The 16533-nt window shown below is 51.0% G+C and overlaps 1 protein-coding gene across 5 annotated transcripts in view; it reads left to right on the plus strand.

Annotated features, from left to right (window-relative positions):
- The first annotated feature begins 11599 nt into the window (after window positions 1-11599).
- ADHFE1 (alcohol dehydrogenase iron containing 1) overlaps window positions 11600-16533 on the plus strand; it is a 126886-nt gene continuing 121952 nt past the window's right edge. The window contains exon 1 of one of the 5 annotated variants that reach the window (XM_078780126.1): window positions 11600-11755. In XM_078780126.1, the coding sequence (XP_078636252.1) occupies window positions 11697-11755 (59 nt within the window). In that variant the 5' untranslated portion in view covers window positions 11600-11696. Of the gene's footprint in view, window positions 11756-11840; window positions 11923-16533 lie in introns of those variants that run through there. The other 4 variants (XM_078780129.1, XM_078780131.1, XM_078780127.1 and 1 more) reach the window with 4 other exon arrangements.

Raw genomic sequence — 16533 nt, forward strand, 5'->3', positions numbered from 1 at the left:
CACAAGGAAGAACGCTATTGAAAATTGGGTCGCCACGTCAAAATCCAAGATGGCCGCCACCATATATATGTCTGCACCTTATGAGCAAAATATCTTGAAAAATAAGCGAAGTACCAACTTCTAATCTGGTGTGTGGGTGTATCTAGGCATAAGGAAGAAACCTATTGAAAATTGGTTCGCCACGTCAAAATCCAAGATGACCACCGTCATGTATGTCTGAATCTTGTGAGCAGAATATCTTGAAAAATAAGCGAAGTACCAACTTCTAATCTGGTGTGTGGTTGTATTTAGGCATAAGGAAGAACGCTATTGAAAATTGGGTCGCCACGTCAAAATCCAAGATGGCCGCCTCCATGTATGTCTGAACCTTGTGAGCGAAATATCATATCATAGCATGTTTTCTGCGTCTTCCACTTTGTCAACTTACATCACTTCCACGATGGGGGACCTCGGCGTAACGCTTGTTAATCTACTATCTTCAACTTATACTTTATATTGATAGTCCGCGTGCTAGCTGAAACTTTCAAGGGGGAGAATGTCGTGAAGTAAGATGGTTCCATCCGAGGGATGCCCTCCATCTCCGAAACGTTACTCATGATGCTATTCCAACGCCGACCGCATGGGGAGGATTTATATACCAGCTATGAGTAAGGATGGGTCATTCCGCTCTCTTGTGTCTTCGAGTTGGTAAGATTGTTGCAAGATCTGTTTTACATTTGCTCATATCTCTGCAATGGTGTAATGGTAATGAAAGTGGCCAGAGATGCTTGCTTATTAGCTTTTGTGTTTTCTTTGTAGATCAGTCGCATTCAAGTGAATAAAAGCTCACAGCTTGGAGTTTTGGTGGACCGTCTCGTTTCGTTTCACCATAGGTACACTCATGGGCCTGGGCTTGCAATGACGAGACGCTGTGATCGTTGGGGTGTATATTACGTGAAATTCCGTGTTGGCTGTGAAACCAGATTTGCTCTTTTCTTTCTTCCTTCCCTTTTTCGACTTTATTTTTATTCTTTTGTTAAAAAACAGACAAAGATCTTCCTTATCGACCTTCTCCCTCCGACCGGAGCTCTACATAATTGAATAGAGAAAGAACCTCTGGGGGAAAAAAAGAAGAGGAAGAGAGGAGGAGAGGAAGAAGAAGAGTGCGTCGGATCGGTGGAGAAAGGGCGAAAACGAACGCAGGATGCGCTGTCCAAGTTTGATGAGAAACTCGGCCTGTGTGAGCTTTTTGAGGCTTTGATTAATCTCTCTGAGGGCTGCCTGTTGGGGGCACAGTCGGTGCCGGAGAGATTGGGGTGGAGGAGGGTTTTTCTTGGCGCACGTCGGATCGTGAGGAAAAGTGGGAGAGGGAGCCGAAGCGTTTGCTCCTCGTCAAGTATCGTCGAGCCGACCGGAGTAAACGTGCGGCTTCATAGTTTTTCAGAAATTGCTCTGGGCAAGTCGTTTGTGGAGTTTGAGGACACCCACTGAGAAAGAGAAGAGTGGAGGGGAGGCGCCAGCCTCGGGACAAGTGGCTGGAGTGAGGCCACCTGAAACAGGCCTGAATTCCCCTCCTCCCCTCCCGGTTTTATTTTACCCATTATTTTCTTTATATCCTGGTGAATAATTCCTTTGTTATTTTTCTTCCCCCTCCCTCCACTATGGGATTGGCTAGGGATACCGGGTGGGTCATTTAATTGTCTTGTCTGTTTTGTCTTGGCACATGTCTGTCCTTTAATTACTTGATCTTTGCCGATGCATATCAGCGGGATTCCTTTTCCTTATGATTTATCTATTCCTTGGTGATATACCCTGTGTTTTTTTTTTTTCTTGATTTTGAGTAAAGGATTTGCATTTATTCCACTGTTTTGAATTTGCATTTATTCCACTGTTTTGAATTTGCATTTCTCGATTGGCATACTGTGTTGAAGAGTGTGGGGGGTGGGGTGGGGTGGAAAATTGCATCAGCATTTGGATGGTAACTTCACTCGGTCACTTCTGACTGCTCATACGGCGCAACCCGCCCACGGGGAACGTATTGGCCTCACGAGCACATCGATTAGGATCTCCGGAGCAATAAGCCATACCCCAAGTCCTTCACGCAGGGGTCAGGTCATAACAATAGTCCCACAACAGGTAGATGCCCTTGTTAACTGTCCTAAAAATAATGAAGTTTGATTTAAATCCCTTCAGCTGTTTTCAAGTATCACATTTTCACCAGCCATGACAGGTTTCACATCGATTGGTGAAGCGGTTTCAGAGAAGGGATTTTTAAAATAAACATTTTTGGCTGGTATACCACTTCACCTATGATGTCATCATTATCATGATTTTGTTCCCCATTCAGAGTACTTGACAATGTGCCAAGTTTCAAATTTTTCCATTCAGTGGTTTCTGAGAAATAATTTTTTAATTTGCTTTTAATCCAAGAGGGCTGCCATACCACGTGACCTATGGTGTCACAATTATCATAAAAACATTCTGCATGGGTGTCACTCCTACCCTGAAAGTTTCGTCTCAATTGGACATATGGTTGCTGAGAAAAACGAGTTTAAGCCCGTACGGACGGACAACCCGAAAACCTAATGCCTCCAGCGACTTTGTCAGCGGAGGCATGAAAATAAATAATAACTTGCCGTATCTTACGTAACACAGTTGTGGGAGCAGTTTCAATCAGATTTTGACGTGAAATATTTATCCACTTCTTGTCTGAACCAGGACGTCGTCGAGAAAGAGCCTCTTCTCAACAATAAAGGAGGAAAGGTGGGTGCAGAGACAATCCATCTACAAAGGAATTCAGATGTGTGTTGAGGAACCATCCTCAACTGTGATGGTCGCTGAATTAATCAAACCGGCTGCTGGAGCAAATTGCTCACCAGACTCCGACAAATTCATTCTGACGCTGCAAAGTCACCAACAAGAAGAGAACGAGTCAATCAGTTTGTCACACCTGTTCAGCACAGATAGAATAAATGTTGCAATTGCGAATGTTCAACTCAGGCCCCCTCAGAACACACCAACATACAGTCATGTGAAAAATAAGTACACCCCATGTAAAGTTTTGACTTTTTCAACATACAGCTATTTGATCTTCATTTCAACAATATTGATAGATAAAGGTGATATAATATAACAAATATCATGAAACATTTTCATTTTGTAGTCCATTGTATAATTTAAATAAACATAAATGCAAATTTTGCATGTGGAAAAAGTAAGTACACCCCTACATTTATCACTTCTTCAAATACCTAAAATTAGAATCAGGTGCACCAGCTCAGGTGCAAATGATTAGAACCTCGTTAGAGAGGATCTTGGAGGAACCTGTCTTATTTAAACCTCAGACATTTAGTTTGGTTTGCTCTTTGTTGTTGAAGTGTGCGGCGTCACCATGCCAAGATCAAAAGAGCTCTCTGAGGCCTTCAGAAAGAAGGTTATAGATGCCTACGAGTCTGGGAAGGGATTTAAAAAGATCTCCAAACAATTTGAAATCAATCATTCGACTGTCTGGAAGATCATCTGCAAGTGGAGAAGATTCCAAACAACTGCCAACTTGTTCAGGCCAGGCCGCCCCAGCAAGTTCAGCCCGAGAGCAGACAGCAAGATGCTGAAGGAAGTCTCAAAGAACCCCAAAATGTCATCACGGGACCTACAGGTAGGTCTTGCCACTGTTGATGTCAAAGTGCACGAGTCTACCATTAGAAAGAGGCTGCACAAATTTGATCTACATGGGAGGTGTGCCAGGAGGAAACCTTTGCTGTCCAGAAAGAACATCAGGGCAAGACTAAAGTTTGCCAATGAACACCTAGGCAAAGACCAGCACTTCTGGAACAATGGGCCCTGGACAGATGAGTCAAAGGTAGAGCTATTTGGCCACAGTACCAGAAGACATGTTTGGCGAAAACCAAAGACAGCATTTGACCACAAGAACCTGATACCAACAGTAAAGCATGGTGGTGGAAATATTATGCTTTGGGGCAGCTTTGCTGCATCAGGGCCTGGGCAGCTCACCATCATAAAATCCACTATGAATTCTTCATTGTACCAGAGGGTGCTTGAGGATAATGTGAGGCCATCTGTCAGAGAGTTGAAGCTCAAGAGAAGGTGGACCTTGCAACATGACAATGACCTTAAACATACCAGTAAATCCACCAAGGAATGGCTGAAAAGAAAGAAATAGAGGGTTCTGGAATGGCCAAGTCAAAGCCCGGATCTAAATCCCATCGTGATGTTGTGGGGGGATTTGAAACGAGCTGTGCATGCAAGAAACCCCTCAAACATCGCACAGCTGAAAGAATTCTGCATGGAGGAGTGGGCAAAAATTTCTCCCAGTCGATGTCAGAGACTGGTAGACAGTTATGAGAAACGCCTACTTGAGGTTGTTTCTGCCAAAGGGGGCAATACCACCTATTAGAGCCAACGGTGTACTTACTTTTTCCACATGCAAAATTTGCATTTATGTTTATTTAAATTATACAATGGACTACAAAATGTAAATGTTTCATGATATTTGTTATATTATATCACCTTTATCTATCAATATTGTTGAAATGAAGATCAAATAGCTGTATGTTGAAATATGTTGAAAAAGTCAAAAATTTACATGGGGTGTACTTACTTTTTCACGTGACTGTACATCTCTGGTTAAGTATGGCGCAGAATCCTCAGTGGTCATGAATTGCTGTCATTGTGTCTGGTTTGCAGAAAGGATCTTCTTAGAAGTGCTGCTGAATTGGATGATCCCACCCTGCTCTTCATTCACAACAGGGCATACGAAATCCAAGTCTAACTTTCGATGTCTGATAGTCCCATCAGATGAGTGCCTCACTCTTTTGTTCACACTGTGAGGAAGCGTTTCACACTGAATTCAGTGAATCTAAGATGACGAGAAACAATATCTGTCTTCTGCACAATGAAACCATGCATCAGCTGGGTGTCTACAAGGGTTTGCACGTTTGCAGTGAGCGAGGGAAGTCCAGAATAGTTGCAGCATTTGAAAGCGTCTGTGTCCAGTATGCACTGAAGTTGAAGAACAGACGTGTCCATCATGCCACCTTGTCAAGAGGAGGTGTAGAGTCTGAATATGAACACAAACAAAAGGGGAATATGGATTGATGCCATATCCACTACATATGTGGCCAAAAGTATGTGGACACCCGTATGTGCTTATCGAACATCTCATTCCAAAATCATGGGCATCAATATGGATTTGGTCCTCCCTTTGCTGATATAACAACCTCTACTCTTCTGGGAAGGCTTTCCACAAGATGATAGAAAATTGCTGTGGGGGATTTGCTTCCATTCAGCCACGAGCATAAGTGAGGTCGGGCAGTGATGTTGGGCGATTAGGCCTGGCTCGCAGTCGGTGTTCCAATTCATCCCAAAGGTTTTTGATGGGGTTGAGGTCAGGGCTCTGTGCAGGCCAGTCAAGTTCTTCCACACCGATCTCGACAAACAATTTCTGTATGGATTTCACTTTGTGCATGGGGGCATTGTCATGCTGAAACTGGAAAGGGCCTTCCCCAAACTGTTGTCACAAAGTTGAAGAAGAAGAAGAACCACCTTTCGAGGCCATTTTTCTCTGCAGAGTTGGAAGCACACAATTTCCTCCTCCACCAAACTTTACAGTTGGCACTATGCATTCGGGCAGGTAGCGTTCTCTTGGCATCCGCCAAACTCAGATTCGTCCGTCAGACTCCCAGATGGTGAAGCGTGATTCATCACTCCAGAGAACGCGTTTCCACTGCTCCAGAATCCAATGGCGGCGAGCTTTACACCACTCCAGTCGACGCTTGGCATTGCGCATGGTGATCTTAGGCTTGTTTGCGGCTGCTCAGCCATGGAAACCCATTTCATGAAGCTCCCGAAAAACAGTTGTGCTGACGTTGCTTCCAGAGGCAGATTTGAACTCGGTAGCGAGTGTTGCAACCGAGGACAGACGATTTTTACGCGATACCCGCTTCAGCACTCGACAGTCCCATTCTGTGTGTGCTTGTGTGGCCTACCATTTAGTGGCTGAGCTGCTGTTGCTCCTAGACGTTACCACTTCACAATAACAGCACTTACAGTTGACCGGGGCAGCTCTAGCAGAGCAGAAATTTGACGAATTGACTTGTTGGAAAGGTGCATCCTATGATGGTGCCACGTTGAAAGTCACTGAGCTGTTCAGTATGGCCCATTCTACTGCCAATGTTTGTCTATGGAGATTGCATGGGGTGTGCTTGATTTTATATATACCTGTCAGCAATGGGTGTGGCTGAAATAGCTGAATCCACTCATTAGAATGGGTGTCCGCATACTTTTGGCCATGTAGTCTATTTTAAATTCCTACCCATCCCTCACCCTCAAAACAAATTATGAGAAAAATTTTTTCAAATCAAATAGAAAATCAATCCAATCCTACGCAATAATTGCCAACATATGGTTGTTTATCCATTCTCTATCCTTTTGAAGTGTTGAGTGTCAAATTAGCAGCACATACCATTTTAAAAGTGTTTTACTGTGGCGGAAACGATGGCTCGCTGGCGCGGTGACATCATTCCGCGCACCAAGAGGGTGTCGGCCACGCCCGAGGGGTAGGCGTGGCCTTGGGATATACATGGGGTGCGCAGCCCCGAGCACGTCAGTGCTAGAGTTGAGCTTTGGAATAAAGACTCTTTTTGGTTACCCGCGTTGTTGCTTATCTTCTTGGCAAACAAGTCGTGCGCATAGCACCGCACTTCACTGGTGACCTCGACGCTGGTTCAGCCGCCGCTGACCAACAGAACGTGCCATGTCAAACAACGCGGTCGCCGTGAAGCTCCCTGAGTTTTGGGAAGCTCAGGCCGAGGTATGGTTCGTGCAGGCCGAGGCACAGTTCCAACTTCGAGGCGTAACGGCGGATGAGACGCGTTATTACCACGTCATCGCCGCCCTCGGGCCCGGCACAGCCGCCCGAGTCGTGTCCGTCCTGCAGAACCCACCGGCCGACCACAGGTACGAGGCGCTCAAGCGTCTCCTCATCGCCACGTTCGGCCTCACGGAGTGCGAACGGGCCGACCGCCTCCTGGACCTTCCCGAACTCGGCGACACACGACCATCGGTCCGGATGGACTACATGCTGTCGCTGCTGGGTGACAAAGCCCCGGATTTTTTATTCCGGGCGCTCTTTCTACGCCATCTACCGGCACAGGTATGCCTCGCGTTGGCCAGTTCCAAAATAAAGGAACCCCGTGCTCTGGCCGTCCAGGCCGACAAGTTTTTTGTGGCTTGTGACACACGGGCGAGAGTCGGTGCGGCCGTCGCGGATCCCGAGGCTGATGCTGCTGCACACCTCGTGGATCCCGAGGCTGATGCCGATGCACACCTCATGGCCACTGCCACGCCCCACCCACTACCACTGCGAAAGCCGCGGCCTACGCCTCCGCCGCAAACCTGGTGCCGTTTCCACGCCAGGTTTGGCCACAAGGCTAGGAATTGTTGCCGCCGTGCTCGTTTGGCAAGTCGGGAAACGCCCGGGCCGGCGCCCGGTAGCAGCTCTGAGCGTCGGCCTTTCCGGCAGCCTCCTTTTTGTCACGGACACCTTGTCCACGCATCGCTTCCTCTGCGACACAGGCGCACAGGTGAGCGTTATCCCCGCCTCCACGTCCGACAAGCGAACCGCGGGCCGGGGCCCCGCGTTGCTTGCATCCAACGGTACACCCATACGCACATTCGGGAAGCGCTGCCTCTCCCTGCGGTTCGGAGGGCAACGCTTTCAATGGACGTTCGTAACCGCCAGCGTGCCCATGGCATTGCTCGGTGTGGACTTCCTATGTGCAAATGGGTTGTTGGTGGACGTGAAGCACAGACGTCTTGTCCAGGCCGAAACGGTCAGCTCGCTTGCTTGTGCGCTGAGCAGTTCGTCGAGGAGCTCCCTGAGCGGCTCACCGAGCGGCTCGCCATGCGGCTTGCTGAGTGGTTCGGTTCCGGCCACGTTGATCTGTACGCTTCCGGCAGCGGACGAATTCACCCGCCTCCTCGCCGGCTTCCCGGCCCTCACACGGCCCACCTTCTCGGCGGGGGCCGTCACGCACGGGGTGGCCCATCACATCCCCACCATCAGGCCACCAGTCTACACCCGGGCACACCGCCTCGAGCCGATGAAGCTGGCGGTAGCAAAAGCGGAGTTCGCTACCCTGGAGCGACTCGGCATCGTTCGGCGCTCAGAGAGTGCTTGGGCGTCGCCGCTGCACATCGTGCCGAAGCCCGGCGGGGGATGGCGACCGTGCGGGGACTATCGCCATCTCAATGACACCACCACCCCCGACCGCTACCCCGTCCCCCACATTCAGGACTTTTCCGCCCGTTTGGCGGGCATGTCCTTCTTCTCGAAGGTGGACCTCATACGTGGCTACCATCAGGTCCCCGTCAGGCCAGAGGACGTCCCGAAGACGGCGGTCATCACGCCGTTCAGACTCTTCGAATTCCTGCGGATGCCCTTCGGTCTGAAGAATGCGGCTCAGGCGTTCCAGCGGCTGATGGACAGCGTCCTGCGCGACTTGGATTTTGTATACGTCTACCTGGACGATATCCTCGTCGCCAGCGCGTCCCGCGAAGAGCACCTACACCACCTCCGCACGCTCTTCGAACGCCTGGGCCAGCATGGCCTGATTGTGAACCCCGCAAAGTGCCGGATCGGCGTCGCCGAAATCGATTTTCTGGGGCACCGCGTCACCAGGCACGGAGCCGTCCCCCTGCCGGCCAAGGTGGAGGCGGTGAAGGGGTTTCCACGCCCCCGCACGATCAGGGGGCTGCAGGAGTTCCTGGGCAAGGTGAACTTTTACCATCGGTTCCTGCCTCGTATCGCCCAGCTCCTCCGCCCCCTGCACGAAGCTCTCCGAGGTAAGCCGGGCAAAGGCGACGTTACCTGGACCGAGCAGATGGAAGCGGCGTTCACGGGCGCGAAGCTCGCCTTGGCTAACGCCACCATGCTCGCGTACCCAGCGCCCGATGCACCGATCGCCCTCACCACCGACGCCTAGGACTACGCGGTGGGCGCGGTGCACGAGCAATGGGTGCGTGGAGCTTGGCAACCACTGGCATTCTTTAGCCGGCAGCTTCGCCTGCCCGAACGCCGTTACAGTACCTTCGACCGCGAGTTGCTCGGGCTTCACTTGGCGGTCAGGCACTTCCGCCATCTGCTCGAGGGCCGTGCGTTCACGGCCTTCGTCGACCACAAGCCGCTGATCTTCACGATGGGCAAGGTCACCGCGCCATGGTTGGCCCGGCAGCAGCGTCACCTCTCGGCCGTATCCGAGTACACGACGGACATCCGGCACGTCGCGGGGAAGGACAACCCGGTGTCGGATTGCCTTTCCCGGGCCGTCGCCCACGCAGTCCACCTCGGCATCGACTATGCCCGGATGGCAGCGGACCAGGCCGCTGACCCCGACGTCCAGGCCTTGCGGACCGCCGTCACGGGCCTCCGCGTCACCGAGGTGCCGTTCGACGGCGCGGGCGCGGCCCTCTTGTGCGACGTCTCCCTCAGGCGGCCTCGCCCCATCGTGCCCACGGGCTGGCAGCGCCAGGTGTTTGACGCCATCCACGGCCTGTCCCACCCGGGCGCGAGGGCCTCCCAAAGGTTGATCGCCGACAAATTCGTCTGGCATGGCCTCCGGAAGGCTGTCCGCGGCTGGGCCAGGATGTGCCTCGCGTGCCAGCGCGCCAAGGTGCACCGGCACACCCAGGCCCCGTTGGCCCCGTTTACGGTGCCGGAACGCCGGTTTGACCACGTCCACGTGGACCTGGTGGGACCTCTGCCCCCCTCGCGGGGTTTCACCCACATCCTCACCATGGTGGACCGCACCACCCGGTGGCCGGAGGCGTGCCCTTGGCATCGACGACGGCGGCGGACGTCGCGCAGGCTTTCATCGCCACCTGGGTCGCCTGGTTCGGTGCCCCCTCAGACATCTCGTCCGACCGCGGCCCCCAGTTCACCTCGGAGCTCTGGGGGGCGGTCGCGCAGGGGCTCGGGGTCCGGCTGCACCGAACCACGGCCTACCACCCCCAGGCTAATGGCCTGTGTGAGCGATTTCACCGCTCATTGAAGGCCGCGCTCCGGGCCACCGTCCGCGACGGCGGCTGGGTCGACAGGCTCCCCTGGGTCCTGCTGGGCCTCCGGACGGCGCCCAAGGAGGACCTGCACGCATCCGCGGCGGAGTTGGTCTTCGGGCAACCGCTGCGGGTGCCGGGCGAGTTCCTCCCCGACTCCACGGCACCATGGTCCGCGGCACAGCAGCGCTCCGCTCTGCAGGAGACCGCCCAGAGGTTCGCCCCGGTGCCAACGGCACGCCACGGGCACCCACCGACGCACGTCGCCCCGGAGCTTCGCACAGCGGAGTACGTCTTCATCCGCCATGATGCCCACCGGACATCACTGCAGCCCCCGTACGACGGGCCTTTCCGCGTGCTGGAGACCGGGGTGAAGCACTTCACCCTGGACATCGGCGGTACTCCTGACCGCGTTTCTGTGGACCGCCTCAGGCTGGCCCACCTCGACGTGGACCATCCACCGCCAGTGGCCCGACCCCCACGTCGGGGCCGCCCCCCTGCGGGCGGACCCCCGGCACCGCCCAGCCCCGCCGCCATGCTGCCCCCCGGTCCTGCACCCATCCCAGGGGCAGCCGGAGGCATCCCAGATGGCATGCCTGCATCGCAGACGCCGCCAGTTGCCAGGGGGCGCTTCGGCCGGTCATCCTTTTCCCCCTGCAAACTGACCCTTCAGGTGCGTGGGGATTTTGGGGGGGCGCGTGTGGCGGACACGAAAGCACTGACGTGGTGACATCACCCCGCACACCAAGTGGGGGTGGGCCATGCCCGGGAGAGAGGCGTGGTCCTCACGATATACACGGGGCGCGCAGACCTGAGCAGCTCAGTGTTACAGTGAGCTCTTGAATAAAGACTCTTACAAACTAGAACGGGCACTCGGTAGAGCGCATACCTTCGCCGCAGCTACTGTTCTGTACTTGGCATGGGAGTGTAGGGAACAGAACAGTGAACAGTTTGGTGCTGATTTCATGCAAATCGGATAAGAATTGACCGAGTTATGACAAAAAACGCACATTTTGCAAGGTCGTGACCCCCCTGACCTTTGACCCCCAACCGCTAACAAGGGTAATGTCTTCACTGGGTCATGTCGTATATCACAAGATCGGGCATTGAATTCTGAACATTTTGGCATTAGTTGCATGCCAATTGGATAAAAATTGACCGCGCTATGGTAAAAATACGATTTTGACCTTTTCGTGACCTTGACCTTGACCTTTGACCCGATTGCTCCCAAAATCTAATCAAATGTGTCCCGTATAATAACCAATCATCCCACCAAATTTCATGCAATTCGGTTGAATACTTTTTGAGTTATGCGAATAACATACACACACAGACATACAAATAAATACACAGCGATCAAAACATAACCTTCCGCTTTTGCGAAGGTAATTACAGCGTTGTCCGCTTCCTCCTTGTTTACAACAGCGCGCGTAACACCGCGCTTTAGTCATCAAGTCTTTGTTGTCAAAAGTCTGCCAAATGTTATCTTATATACCGGACTGATTGCATCATTGGATCAGGGACACTCTCGAGTTTGCAACGCCTTGATTAAAGCCTGTTTATTATTGATTTCCGTGGCGTGGCGTGACCTGGCGTAGGGATGAAGAAGAGGAGGAAGCAGAAGAAGAAGAAGCATCACCACCACCATGGCTGGCTCTCGTGCAGATAAGGTTATTCAGCTACTCCGGTATCTTCACAGTGTAACGTGAGTCCCCGAGAACATTTGCTTGCGTTTAAATACCATTTTATGAATGCATTATGACACTCGGTCGTGTCATGGTTAGAGCGTCCGCTGTGAATCTGGGAGTTCGTCGGTTTGAAGACTTTGACCTTCAACTCCGCGGCCGATTCATGCGAAATAATAACAAAATGGTACGTGCAGCTTCCTTGCGTGTCGCTGAGCATTTAAAAAGATAGAGTACGGGAAAACTACCAAAGGTTGGCAATGATAACGATAATATAATAGACCATAGTACAGTACAGCACAGGGGTTGTTCCGTCACCAAGTTTCTTGTAGAGCCCTCGCTAAGTGGATTAAGCGCGGAACGGATGGCTTGGCAAGTGCTAGCTCGTTGCCAGGTAACCAGATTTGATAGGCCTCAGGAGGTGTCAATTTGGGAGGTGAAAAATTACTTTTTGCAAATTTCTTCAGTGAGGGGTTTAAAAAATGTTTTTGGATGTGAAGAATTTAAATCTGCTATTATTTTTGTGATTGGACAACATTTAGCTTGGTAAATCTACATTTTTATTTTTTATTTTTTTTGTATACAAGATCGAGGCTCGTGAAAGAGCTAACATTAATCACACAAAAAGACAAACCGACACACAAAACACAAAAAACAAGGGGAGTGGCAGACAAGATGGGGAGAGAGGGGGAAGGACACAAAAGAGAGGGGGAAGAGGGGGAAGGACACAAACACAACATTTGAGAGCAGGGACATCGGGAGGACTTGGGGGGAGGTGGGAGAGGATTAAAACATATGAACACTGCAAGGACTCTGGGGTGAATTACCGGGGGTAGAAAAGATCAAGGTTTTCGATGGGGGACGATAAGAGATGGTGGTGAACAGCTGTTTTAAAGACCTGGAGGGAGGAGTGGGATTGAAGGGAGTGGGGGAGTTTGTTCCAGAGGCGGGAGAAAAGGGGAATGAAAGAGTGAAGGTGAGCAGAGAGCCTAGACTTTGGCAGTTTAACCATAAGAGGGTTGCAGGCAGATCTTGTGCGACCTGAAGGAATATTGGGGGGACAGAGCACAGAGAGAGCTGGGGGAGCAAGGCCGGAGAGGAGTCGGTAGAAGACAGAAAGACCACCAACCTGCCTGCGGTGAGTGAGTGAAAGGCCCTCGGCGTTGACTACATCGCAGGAGATTCCAATGATTCTGAAAGCTTTGGCCTCAACAGCGTGAAGCCGAGCAAGGTGTGAGGCAGGAGCACCAGCCCAGAGGGGGGAACAGTATTCCATTGAGCTGCGGATGAAAGCCTTGTATGTGGTGAGGAGCTCAGGTGTGCCAAGGAAGGACTTCGCACGACGGAGGATGCCCAGTCGGCGACTGGCTTTGGAGGCCAGCTTGGAAATGTGGTTTTCCCAAGAAAGATCATGGCAGATAGTGAGACCCAAAAGCTTGAGCGACAGAACTTCTTGGAGAGGATTGTTGAGAAAGTAGATGGGAGGGTTGTCCAGTCGGTCCTTTCGGAGAGACATTGTAAGAGTGTGAGATTTGTCAGGATTGAAAGACATGTTCCACTTGTTTGACCAGTCTGTGATTTTGTCCAGGTCTGCAGAGAGTGAGGAGGCTGCAGACTGCCAATCTGAGGGATGAGGAATGGAGCGACAGAGAGTAGAGTCGTCAGCAAAGAGATAGAGAGGATTTTCAAGAGAGTCAGAGAGATCATTGATGAAGACCAGAAAAAGCACAGGGCCCAGAACACTACCTTGGGGAACTCCAGCCTGAACAGGAAGAGGAGATGAGAGAAACCCATTCAGGGCCACACGTTGACTACGACCAGAGAGGAAGTCCGCCAGCCATGCGTGGAGATTTCCATGGATACCAAAGGAGGAGAGTTTGGAGAGCAGAGCAGGGTGCCAGACCGTATCGAAGGCACGTGAAATGTCAAGGGAGACAGCTCTAATTTCCTGTTTGGCGTTGAGGACCTCCATCCATTGTTGAGAAAGCAGAAGCAGCATGTCCAGAGTAGAGTGACCAGGTCTGAAACCAAATTGATGATCAGAGATCAAGCCATTGGAGAAGAGGAAAGATTTAATATCTGAAGCAATGATGGATTCCATGACTTTGCTGATAATTGGGAGAAGGCTGATTGGTCTGTAGTTGCTGGGATCTGTTTTTGCACCTTTTTTGTGCAAAGCGGTGATGTTGGCTGATTTCCAAGCAGATGGCAGATGACCTTGAGCAAAAGAGAGGGTGAAGAGAACAGAAAGAGGGAGTGAAAGAGCAGAAGAACATGATTTTAGGACCCGTGGGCTGATGCCGTCAGGACCAGTTGCAGAATGATATTGCAGAATGAGTTGCAGAAATACATTTGATTAAAAAGCACATAAATTGCTCTCGGAAAACAATGTTTATTAATTTTATCTTCTCAAAATGTCAGGTAATGCTATAAAAAATTTAGTTTCTCTGCATAAAACATATCCGAGTAAGCATAAAACATATTGTTACGGTCCGCGGATTAGGATGTTATTTTTACCGAGCGGAGGTATAACCGCGACCGAACTGTTCTTCCCCGATTCACCCGATTTACCCAAACGTTGGCCGTATCGCGCCACAGCTACTCAATCTGGAAAACTCTAAAGCGACCGAATGCAAAGAGGAAGAAGACGTACAGAAGAGTAACTGGATTTATTACTATTTACACACATAAGCAAAAAGAGCAGTCACGATTATTTACAGGGGACATGAGACGCAGGTGACACAGTGAAAATTACTAGCTTATACAGACTTAGTTACTACCCAGGACAGAACAAACAAAGACGACTCACACGGGGAATTGCAGAGTGGATTGGCTGGAAGGAGGTGTGTGGCTGGAGAGGGAGGACGGCATGGAGCTGGCTGGAGCTTGATCCCGCACGGGACGTCGGGCTGGACCTCGACGGCCGCTGATGCCACCGATCCTGTCGTGTGCGCGGGATCACGGGTCGGATCATGGGTCGGATCACGGGTTGGATCACGGTCGGAGCCGACGCGCTGGTGGGGGGTCTGGCGTGACGGGCTCTCTCCTCTCTCTTTCTTTTGTCCAACCACTCTTTCTCCAACGCAACCACTCAACGCAACCACTGACCACCCCTGACGACCAACTCAGCTCTTGTCATGGACCTCTCTTTTCAGACTCATCTCCTTGTCTCAGTAAAAGCACATCTTTTCTGACGACCCAGCTCTTTCCTTGGACTCATCTCTCGTCTCAGTAAAAGCGCATCTCTCTTGGGGGCGTCTCTCATGGGTTATATATAGCCCCACCCTTGAACCTTTGCGAACCTCCCCGATCGCTCTTCCTCCGCCCTCTCAAACCAAACCCCTCGTGCTCGGTTGGTTGTTCGGGGCTGGCTCACTCCTCCCCTCTATGACGAGGTGGAGACACGCCTTTCTTCCCCAACCCTGCCTCGTGGCCAATGGTGGTTGAAGAAAACCGCCCAAAATGCAGTTGGACATTGAAATGAAATGAAAGGGGATCTACTCTTATTTCACTTGGTACAATGGAGTATTTAAATGAATGGGAGACACAGCCTTACCCTAAGACACATAATAAGATATAAGCTACTGAACAAGGGTTTTATCGGGTCCTGCAATGTGGGGTTTATGGAATAACTACCGAGACGCCCTTTTTATCTTTACACTACGGATGTATTTACAAGGAATCATTACATTTTACAGACGGTGATATTTACAACAATTTACTATACAATACAACACAATAAAAAAAAACACAATCCTCACATCCGCAACACTGCACCCTCCTCCTCTAAGGCACCTCCCGGGCCTACAACTTTAATTTAGTGTGACACGTAGGTGTAGTTCCCTCTACTTTTAACCTGACCCTGAGTGCGACAGTTTTAAAACATAAATAAATGTGTCCCGCTGCTCCATTGCACCCTGCCTAACAGACTTACGCCCACAGTTAACCGAATTGCGGAATGGTTTTCAAACTACACACTGACGGTGGGGAGAATTATATACAGTTGACACTACTTTTATTTACAAGACTAACCCAGGACCTGTGATTGTTCTTTCTGGGGGGGAGACAGTCTGCTCTGCATCAATGCACCATGAAAGCACTCAAAACGCACCAACACACCCTCAAGCACCAATCGGTGCAGTCACCACAGTTCATCAGTGTTCATGAATAACCAAAATAAACCAACAACCCCTAACCCTGCAGGTGATCTCTTGCTCTTCGGCTCCCTCTGCTGGCTATTATTATTTCTTCCAGTTGTTGTCATTTTCCTTTGCTGGCGGCCTATTTGTATTAAAACTTGCACCCAACGTGTCCCTTTTATTTATTTATGGCCCACCAGGCCGACTACGTGTGGTTCACCTGTGGGGCATCGGTGCCCTGTGGCCAGAAAGATTTCGGGCCCTCATGGCCGGTTCCAGCAGAGGGGCCATGCCCCAACCCATGGGGTCCAGAAGTGGTGCTCGGCCACAGACATGTGGTCCATCATGTGGTGCATCGATGCAGACAGCTGGTTCTGAGAGTTCCGGGCGCACAATGGCCGACTCACGCACGCTCCCCTCGGTGCCCAATGGCGCACAGGTCATGTGGGAGACAAAAGGGGGACAAGACAAATGAGTGAGGGGTAAGGTCACAAGGGTACACATCAATAAGGCAATGCAAGGCGAAATGCGTACGGAGAGCGAAATGAGAAAGCTCGTCCCTACCGTACGTCACCCCCCCTGTCACCTACACTACCCTTGCCCTTACCCCATATGTACAACAATCTCCACATTTACAAATCCGTCGCTACTGTCACATC

The sequence above is a fragment of the Myxine glutinosa genome, chromosome 6 (assembly GCF_964187855.1).
Source record: "Myxine glutinosa chromosome 6, kmMyxGlut1.1, whole genome shotgun sequence".
In the NCBI taxonomy this organism is placed as follows: domain Eukaryota; kingdom Metazoa; phylum Chordata; class Myxini; order Myxiniformes; family Myxinidae; genus Myxine; species Myxine glutinosa.